The 10,737-nt window shown below is 42.1% G+C and overlaps 1 protein-coding gene across 1 annotated transcript in view; it reads left to right on the top strand.

Annotated features, from left to right (window-relative positions):
* Positions 1-9,526, top strand: part of adcy8 (adenylate cyclase 8 (brain)) — an 81,212-nt gene extending 71,686 nt beyond the window's left edge. The window contains exons 14-18 of the mRNA XM_061838191.1: positions 3,306-3,464; positions 6,082-6,228; positions 6,331-6,423; positions 6,540-6,654; positions 8,038-9,526. Coding sequence (XP_061694175.1) covers positions 3,306-3,464; positions 6,082-6,228; positions 6,331-6,423; positions 6,540-6,654; positions 8,038-8,534 — 1,011 coding nt within the window. The 3' untranslated portion in view covers positions 8,535-9,526. The remainder of the gene's footprint in view (positions 1-3,305; positions 3,465-6,081; positions 6,229-6,330; positions 6,424-6,539; positions 6,655-8,037) is intronic.
* Positions 9,527-10,737: the final 1,211 nt, after the last annotated feature.

Genomic DNA, 10,737 nt, shown 5'->3' on the forward strand with positions numbered 1-10,737 from the left:
ATAGCCGCTAACCACATTATACATAACACCCTCAATTTCAAATTTTACTCTCATCACTCGATCTGATACTCTTTTCACCTCCAAGACATTCTTAGCCAGCTCTTCCTTTAAAATAACCCCTACTCCATTTCTCTTCCCATCAACTCCGTGGTAGAATAATTTAAAACCTGCTCCTAAACTTCTAGCCTTACTACCTTTCCACCTGCTCTCTTGGATGCACAGAATATCAACCTTTCTCCTAATCATCATGTCAACCAACTCCTGAGCTTTTCCTGTCATAGTCCCAACATTCAAAGTCCCTACACTCAGTTGTAGGCTCTGTGCATTCCTCTTTTTCTTCTGACGCTGGATCCGGTTTCCTCCTCTTCTTTGTCTTCGACCCACAGTAGCTGAATTTCCACCGACGCCCTGCAGGTTAGCAGTCCCGGGGGCGGGCGTTGTTAACCCGGGCCACGACCGATCCGGTATGGGATTCTTTAGATGAACGCTCATATTTGTTTGGCACAGTTTTTACGCCAGATGCCCTTCCTGACGCAACCCTCTGCATTTATCCGGGCTTGGGACCGGCCAACAGATTGCACTGGTTTGTGCCCCCATAGGGCTGCATTACACATGTATAAATATGTGTGGCTTTAAAAAAGAGACAGACGCATTCTCCACACAGTATATGAGGATGATTGCCATTAACAGCTCCAAAGGTATTGTAGCATCTAAGCTACAATATAGCAGCTCATAAGCAATATTTATCGAGCAATAAAAAATAAGTAAATTTCTTTCAGGTTGTCCCGTCTCGGATGAACGCTCATATTTGTTTGGCACAGTTTTTACGCCGGATGCCCTTCTTGACACAACCCCTCTTGGGGAGTAGAGGCCCCAATAATAATGACAAAAATGTCAAAACCTCAAATAAAATACATCAAACTCACCGGAGATGCTGGTGGAGAAGCAGGAGACCTCCTTTCCTCTCTCCTGGTTGTCTGTGTAAGGCCTGGTACTTACATAAAAATGTTTCCACTCTTAACAGATTTTTTATCTGGTACAGACCCCAAACATAAAGATGAAGAGTCGGGATTTGAACAGTTTTGCTTGTCGTGTGTGATGTGATGTGCTCTGAGAATCTCAACACAGCAGACCACACACAAAGATTCTGTTGTACTGCTGATCCTGAAGTCTCGTGTGATCACACATCATCTCACAAACCCGAAGGAGAAACCCTTGCGGATTTGCGCCAATGTTTCAAAGGTTGCTGGAGCTGAGAGCCTTGTAAAATGGCGATGCTCTTCAAACAAAAAATGAACAAAACAAAAAAAAACGACTAGTACTGATACTACTTGCTGTGTCTGAAACTTACTTTTTTCCAAAAATACAATGTGTGGTTGTTTTTTGACGGTCACTTCATTTGTCAGTCTTGGGTGCTTTGATTGGGTACATGTTGTTTCACGTCTCCATTTACCGTTTCATGAGTCAAGCGAAATCATTGTTTCAAACGCACATGAAGAATTCTCGTTGTAAATATTGTACACGTTCATTATTTAAGATTGCCGGCCCCAATCTGTTCGGGGGATAGGATAGGATAGGATAGGATAGGATAGGCTCCAGCACTCTCGTGACCCTTGCGAAGATAAGCGGATCGGACAATGAATGGATGGATGTTGTGGAAGGAAATTTGTGAAGGTTGGCAGCCGGGCAGTCGAGCTATCAGTCAGTGGTCTAAAACTGGCAGCCCGTGGGCCATTTGCTGCCCACAAGATGAACTTTTGTGGCCCCCACCTGAATATGAAAGTTTAATGTTAGCGTGTCCCTCGAGTTTTATATGAACGGCTCTTTTGCAGTGTTGTGGGCGGGGCTGACAAATCTACCAATCATTGTGGGATATGTGGCTCTTTGGAGCGTGACATTGACCGGTCTTGATACAAACAGAGAAACATTTTTTAAACAGTGGAAGTTACAGCAGCGTTGCCATGGAGAGTTTTATCAGTGGTTTTGGACATAACTTGTTTACATCAGCATTATTATCTGATTATCATATTTTGTGTTAAAAAATAAAAAAGACATTAGAGAAGATTGGATTTTTTTTACATTTCTATTTCTGCCTCCAGCGACCCCAATGTAAAGTGAGTTTGAGACCCCTGCTGTAAATGCAAAATTTCACTAATAATCGGCATATAAATTTCTTTTGGTGCTTCAGTTTTCAGCCTTGGTTTCCTTATTTTAATTTTTGGGTATTGGCCAAGAATTTTCATTTCGGTGCATTCACTAGTTTTAATGCCTACTTTCACTCAAAAAGCCTTTTAGCACACCCAATACAGTAAGTGTTTCTGCGTATGTGCCGCGTGCGATTATCAGGGGTCCAAACGTCCCCCGCGAGGCCGCACTTCTTCATTATGAGGACAGAAAATGATTAAGCGACTAATTGATAGTCGGATTCATCAGCAAAGTGTTGACAACAATTGCTGGCAAGAGGCACTCAAACACTCCCCAAGCATGTGCGTCCCCATAATTAATTTATATGTATTAATTCTCAATTTGCAACTGCTTTGCTGGCATTCATTCAACACAAGAGACCAATCAGTGAAACTACTTCAAGGCTTCATTACAACCTTTATTGATCACGTAATCTGTCGCCTTGGCAATTTATTTGGCTCTCAAATTAGTCACTGATGCGACCCAGTGCGATTTTTTAAAAAATTCACTTCATTCCTAACTTTTATTTGAGAATTATTTGATGAATAATTATATCAACATCTTTTTATGCTAAATATAGGTGGTGCCAGAGTGCATTTGTTTCATGGTTCATGTATTAATCATAACATTGTAATGGGTTGTACAATCTCATTTTTTTTCCTCAAAAAAATCATTTCTGATTGTAATCAAATTTTCTTCTTTGCTTAAAGAAAAAACAAACACCTTTCTTTAAAATTGTTTTTTACATTTTCACCCCCTGCGGGAATTTCTTTATTACTCCTGATACAAACCAACTTTAAAAATTTGAAAATTTTTAGTCGGCAAGTTATTTTCTTAGCATCAACTTCCACAGAAATAAATATATTTTTCTTTACCGAAATTGTGAAAGTTAGTACTGCACGCGAAAAAACTTGAAAATTAGTCCAGTCGTGTTTTCTGTTTTACAGCGTGAATTAGTTGTCTTTTTGAAAAATAGATGTTATCGTTGACATGAAAGGTCATTCCAACCTACTGACCAAATGGCTGATTTGTCACCAAAAATTTAATTAAAAGCAAAACTGACAAACCAACTTGACTGAATGTCTAAAATGGCGGTGTGGTTTTTCTTGGCGTCCGTCCAGCTGGAGTACACAGCCCGCCTGGACTTTCTGTGGCGCGTTCAGGCTAAGGAGGAAATCAATGAGATGAAGGAGCTGCGGGAACATAACGAGAACATGCTTCGGAACATCCTGCCCAGCCACGTCGCCAGGCACTTCCTGGAGAAGGACCGCGACAATGAGGTGAGCTACCAAACGCTACTCTGTACATATGGATTGAAATATGTGTGGCAGAAAGTGAATTGGAATCATTTCAATTTACACTCTTGAGTAATTGCGCTCAAAAGGTGAATTTGGAAAACATAATGTGAATTTGTATTGTTTATCTTGAAACATAGCATTTAAAATCTTATTCTGAAACGTATCATTTCAAATTGAATGTATCAGAATTATCTTTACGCGTCAAGTATGTCAATAACATACAAGGAGCGGCACGGTGGATCAGCTGGTAAAGCGTTGGCCTCTCAGTTCTGATCAATCCCGGACCCGCCTGTGTGGAGTTTACATGTTCTCCCCGTGCCTGCCTGGGTTTCCTCCGGGCACTCTGATTTCCTCCCACATTCCAAAAACATGCAACATTAATTGGACACTCTGAATTGTCCCTAGGTGTGATTGTGAGTGCGGCTGTTTGTCTCAATGTGCCCTGCGATTGGCTGGCAACAAGTTCAGGCCGTAGCCGGCCTCCTGCCCGCTAACAGCTGGGATGGGCTCCTGCACTCCCTGTGACCCTCATGAGGATGAGGAAAATGGGTGGATGGATGGACTTTGTCTCCGGTAGTTGGACCCCCTCCAGTACAACAACTATCGGAGAAGTCGATTGACGGTTGATACTTTTGAGACATAAAAACACAATTACTGAGCAATAACTGGTTACCAGTAATGTGGTTAGGCCTTTTTTTTTGTGCGAGTATATGACAATTGTTCAAATGATGTAGAGTCCTCTAGCAATTTATACCTTTATACCACCTTCCTTTAACCTTTGTGCAATTAATAATATGGTCATATATATATATATATATATTTTTTTTTTTTTTGTTTTTTGTTTTTAAAGTTACGGTACTTCCTTTCCAAAATAGAAAAGGACATCCAGTATAGCACTGAGGTCACTAATTAACTCAATGTCTTGGGCTCTACTGACACCTAGGGGTACAAACGGCACAAGAGTGGGAAGAACAACGTCCCACAAGCAGGCAGGAGCCCAAAGTTGAGCCCAGAACTTTAGAACTGTGAGGCAGACATGCTAACAACTAGGAAAGCATGCTGAAAATATAGTGCTCATAAACTAACAGATTCAAAAGCTGTTGATGGAGGCAGAGTAATCGGATCAAAAGGTGTTGTTTGTACTTTTGGAGATCCATCTAACAGGCCTCAATTAATATTATCCTTCAATATCTTCTATATTACAAAACAATGTTAGTATGGTTGACTTCATTGAAGACCGAGTGACTGGCAACCAGTTGATTGTTTTTCTGTGTGCCTATATGTAAGAAATTAAGTCAAAAATAAAAAGGGGGTCAGTATGTTTGTCAGTGTTTTTGGTTTCCACAAATTGCGTCCAACAATCAGTTTTACGAGTTATTAATAAATAATAACAATACACAGCCTATTATAATGAATAATATAAGGTCCGATTAGCACACACCCAATGTACATCTTTAATGACGTCCCGGTTAATTAGCGACACGCTCATTTTGGGATCGGAATTACTTGACATCTATTATTGATCAAGATCTCCATTGAAAAATAATCTTGCCTTCACCTTCATAACAAAGATGTTAACGCTCCGTAACGACGCGGGAGGCATGCTGGAACAGCAAATCAACGTTTACTATTGCTTATTAATGAGAACAGTAGAGGATCAAGGAGAGAACGCTGAGGGATTCCACACAATGCATGTTTATCAGAAATAAAAGTACAACAGTTACCTCTTCAGGTGTTTTCTCATTAAAAGTTCATTCATGGATACAATCCTCTTTAAGGCCTCCTTTTAATACTATCCTGCATTGCATCACTTGACCTGTGCATTGCCCCGAACAACACTGCTCCACATACCACCCACCTGCGTGTGTGTTTTTTTACTCTCGCTCTCTCTCTCTCTCTCTTTCTCTCTCTCTCTCTCTCTCTTTCTCTCTCTCTCTCTCTCTTCTCTCTCTCTCTCTCTCTCTCTCTCTCTCTCTCTCTCTCTCTCTCTCTCTCTCTCTCTCTCTTTCTGTCTCTCTCTGTCTCAATCATCCTCACAAGGGTCACAGGCGTGCTGGAACCAATCCCAGCTGTCAATGAGCAGGAGGCAGGGTACACCCTAAATTGGTTCCCAGCCTATCGCAGAATACTAAACTCCCCGTGGGTGTGAATGTGAGTCTGAATGGTAGTCTTTTTCTATGTGCCCTGCAATTGGCGGCGACCAGTTCAGGGTGAACCCTGCCTCTCGCCTTCAGATAGGTGGGAAAGCCTCCAGCATGCCCGCGACTTTTGTGAGGATAAGCGGTACAGAAAGTGAGTGGATTTATGGAAATTGATTATGATTCAGGTATTGTTTTGGTCGGTGATTTGTCTGAAAATGAGCAAAAATGTTGATCATTGTTTTTCAAGATTAAAGCAAATGTTTGCAAATGTCTTGTTTAGAGAAAAACAGAATAGCTTTCTCAGAGGACTACAAAAATCAAACAATATTTTGATGTTGAGAGGCTGAAATTAAACAGTTTCTCTCAGCAATTAATCTATTTTCATATTTGTGGGTTAATGGATTAATTGTAATTAATTTTATTTGGCATGATCTATTTCTCCACGTTTTATCTTGTAGGAGTTGTACTCTCAGTCTTACGACTCAGTGGGCGTGATGTTCGCGTCCATCCCAGGATTCGCCGACTTTTACTCGCAGACGGAGATGAACAACCAGGGAGTGGAATGCCTACGACTGCTCAATGAGATCATCGCTGACTTTGATGAGGTCTACGATTTCATGTTTGTGTGTGTGTGTGTGTGTGTGTGTGTGTGTGGTGTGTGTGTGTGTGTGTGGTGTGTGTGTTGACGTCTTTGTGTTTGTACACAGTTACTTGGAGAAGAACGATTCCAGGACATCGAGAAGATCAAAACTATCGGCAGCACTTACATGGCCGTGTCGGGTTTGTCTCCCGAGAAGCAGGTGACCATCCTCCGCATTCTGATGATGTAATTTGGACTTCTTGCCCCAGCAAAATCTGTTTGGCTGACATGTCGTGCACTGGATTGTGTGTGCTTGTTGTTGTTGTGTGTCAGCAGCAGTGTGAAGACAAATGGGGTCACTTGTGCGCACTGGCTGACTTTGCCATTGCTCTCAACGAAAGCATCCAAGAAATCAACAAACACTCCTTCAACAACTTTGAACTCAGAATAGGTAACTATACAACACACTACCACTAGACGACAGTCACTCACATTTGAAAAATGTACAGGTGTGATCAGTCATGCCCACAGATATAAAGTCACGGGTGTGGTCCACCACTCATACCCGCAGATATAAAGTTGCGGGTATGTATTCTGTTTGTAATTATGAGTGTACCCCTTTCAGAGCGGAGGGGGGTGGTTTCAGGTAAACTAGGAAGTAGAAATAGGCTGAACAGCAGCTCGTTGTTATAGACTGTCTGCTTCCGTGTTAAAAAAAAAAGAAGACGTCAGGGTTTTTCACTGGATTAGATCGGTTTTCATGTGCGCTGAGTGTGTGCGACAAGTGTGCAGTGGCGCATCTTCGAGGGAACATTGGTCAAGACTACACAAAATAAGCAACGTCTTTCAATATCTATGTATTTATACTTATAACAAATATTAGGCATGTGATTTTTTGTGCTAGACTGTGCAAATTTGCGAGTGTGATGGCGCGCGGGCGCATATGCACCTGTCAAATCACAGTGACTGAGATTACGTATCCTTGATATTTTCACTACATTTCTGCTGTGCTACAGTTTTTACTACATAATTACTTCATTCCTCACTACATGCGCTACTACATTTCTCACATGTCTTACTACTTTGTAAGATCCAGTCTGGTCCACTATGGTAGATGACTGGTTAGCACATCTGCCTCATAGTTCTGAGGACTCTGGTTCAGATCCACGCCCACACTGTATCGAGTTTTCACGTTTTCCCCTGTGCCTGGATGTTTTTTCTCCGGGTACTCCGGTTTCTTCCCGCATCCCAGAAAACATGGATGGTAGGTTAATTGAAGAGTCTAAATTGCTTGTAGGTGTGAATAATTGCTTGTTTATATGTGCCCTGCGATTGGCTGGTGACCACTTCAGGGTGTACCTGACTTTCACCCGGATTCGGCTGCGATGGGCTCCAGCATGCCTGCGACCCTAGTGAGGATAAGCACTATGGGAACTGAATGAATGAATCGCTTACTATACTTCTCAGTTGATTTCTTATTATATTTTTATTTACATTTTGGGTGTGTTTGACTACATTTCTGACTACAGTACATATCTTACCATATTTCTCACCACATATCTTAATAGATTTCTTACTATTTTTTTCCCAGTACATCTGCAACGATGTCGCTCCATGTATTTACTTCCATTCTCACTATCTTACTTATTATTACAAAATCATCCTACATCCTACCAGACTGATTATGTTTCTCATTACACATCTGTGAGTGTCTTATTAAATATGTCACTGGGTCTCACTACACATAATTATGACATGCTCCTCAATGTTCAGGAGTTCTTTTTTTTTTTTTTTAACCCACTTGACATTTCTTTCCCATGTGCATTGCGGTCAGGTATGGCTCAGGGCTCAGTGGTGGCTGGCGTGATCGGTGCCAAGAAGCCCCAGTACGACATCTGGGGCAAGACGGTGAACCTAGCGAGCCGCATGGACAGCACCGGCGTGAGCGGCAAGATCCAAGTTCCTGAGGAAACCTGCGTCATCCTCAAGGAGCGCGGCTTTGCCTTCGAGTACCGCGGTGAGATCTACGTAAAAGGCATCAGCGAGCAGGAGGGTAAAATCCGCACCCACTTCCTGTCGGGCCGTGTGCTGCCCAACCCGCTCATCATGCAGCCGCGCAAGATGACCGGCCAGTACTCGCTGGCTGCCGTGGTGCTGGGATTGGTCCAGTCACTCAACCGCCAGAAGCAGAAGCAGATCCTCAACGATAACAACAACTCGGCCATCATGAAGGCTCACCACCATCACCACTACAACCGTAGGACGCTGCTGGCCAACGACGGGGGCACCTCGCACCATGCCGATGCCCCCGACAAAACCGACGTGTCCTGAAGTGGGGACTCGGGTTGCAGAGGATGGGGGCAGGGGGGAGTTCCCCATAAAGTTAAGGAGGGGAATATGGGAAATATTCAAATTTGGAAACTTTCCTTGGGAGTTATGGGAGCATAGTCAGGCATCACCGTGAGGAACGGTTAGCTTATCTGCTTCACAGTTCTGAAGTCGGGGGTTCAAATCTGGGCTCCAGCCTTCCTGTGCCTGGAGAACGTTTTCCGCTGAAAAACAGACTTAAGGAATGAAATCATTTTCACATAGTTTTGGGTATAACACAACAGTTCAAATGCAGATTCTTGCCTTCCTATGTTTGCATGTTTCCCACTCAGAAACAGATAAAGGGAGCAAAATAATTTGCACTTAGTTTTAGTTTTGAAAGGTTCAACTGTACGTTCCAACCTATATTTTTTTGCATATAACAAAAAATGGGTGAAGATTCAAATGGAGATTGCAGCCTTCCTGCGTGGAATTACCATGTTTTCAGATAAGAACCAGACATGAGAAGTGGAATCATTTTCATATTGTTTTGCATATAACAAGGTGGAGATTCACTCGTGAAGTGCGGCCATCCTGTTTATACTTACCATGTTTGCTGAAACACGTGTAGAAATTACACACAAGCACAAGATCTCTTCCATTCCCAAATATGTTAGCTTCATTGAAGATTCAACAGCAAATTTCCCTTTTGGTGCGAAACTGAGAAGGTTTCCCAAAGATTCTCATGGAAAGTTTCCAACGTTGGATATTCCTGTTATTATGCAACCCTAAGGGGAAAACCAGAGCCGCTGGAGCCTCTTGAATGTTGTAACAACGCGAGGGAATGGACGGACGTCCTGCCCCGTTTGCCGCGTGTCGCTGACTGTCGGTTTTTCTGGAGTGTCCCAACAACGTTCATGTCATTTGTCGCCTCCTCTTTTTATGTCCTTTAACCACCGCAGACTTTGCCACTCCCATGCTGTGTCCATCTTTCTTTTTCTATTTGTTTTATATGCGACCACACGATTAAAATGTTTAATTTTTTATACTGTGGCCTTCTGTTGTCGTCTGTCCAGAGCACTGTTTTCTTTTCCCTACAGAAGGACGAAAGGACAGATTAAGGAATGGAAAGAAAGAACAGAAAATGACATTTGGAAAGACGCGAGGAGAGAAGGAAAAATAATGTACGGATGGTCGGAAGGAATGATGGCTAGACAATGAAGGAAGAAAGGAAAGACTGCAACTGACTGTTTATCTTAAACAGGTGTAACGCATGAATAATACATAATACTTTCATAAATCTCTATGAATGGACTAAAGAGTTGAAGACTTTTACATACAAATAGAATACTAGGCTTAGAATTAATGTGACATTGGCACAAGTTGAAGAATGTGAAGATATGAAATCAAACCACACGGAACCCCCACAGTTTGGAATAGAGGTCCCAATTTATGCTCGGAGTCAAAATCTGTCACCTCATTATTTTGTCAATCGTGAGTGACAGGTTTGTATTTTTTTTCTCTCCCCTTCTGACAGCTACTTTATTCGGACACAAATATTCTCAAATGGGACTAGCTGTCAGAACGGGTGACCTCACAGTATTTTCTCAACGCGGTCGCCCAGATGTTGCAGGGACAGGGTTTGCTCGTCGGTATTATGTTGCCAAGACGGTTGATTAAATTAAAATGAATTTTGGATGAGGTCAACATTCCCATCAATGGCAATCCTCAATTCTCAAACTATTTCCACAAGATTTCCTTTTTTTGTCATGACCAAAGCATGTGCTATGGAAACTTAATATTCTTTATGGCAAATAAATATTTTTTTATGTGAAAGGTAATTCCCGGTTGCGAGCAACAGTACGCAACACTGCTGGCATTCTTGGTCTTTTGGTTGTCTTGCCATCCACACATGGAATGCTGATGACTTTGACCTCCCTCGCGTAGCATCACCACAGGCGTGCATCTCAAAAGGGGTATGTCACAGTTACAGAAACTGTCCAGCTTAAAGCCAGAATCTTTCATTTTCAATCAGCTATCCACCTTTTATCATTTTGGACCTGGATGAGGCATTTCAAAGTGAATTCATCCAAATTCAAGCTGTCTTTCTGCCCTTCTCTGAAAAGTCAGAAATTAACTAAGCATAGCAATCAACCACTAAATTTTTTGTGAGGAATGGGATTGAATAACTAATTTCATACATTAAAAAAAGCAAGAATATGCTTTA

Source organism: Syngnathoides biaculeatus, chromosome 13, assembly GCF_019802595.1.
Source record: "Syngnathoides biaculeatus isolate LvHL_M chromosome 13, ASM1980259v1, whole genome shotgun sequence".
NCBI classification, from domain to species: Eukaryota; Metazoa; Chordata; class Actinopteri; order Syngnathiformes; family Syngnathidae; genus Syngnathoides; species Syngnathoides biaculeatus.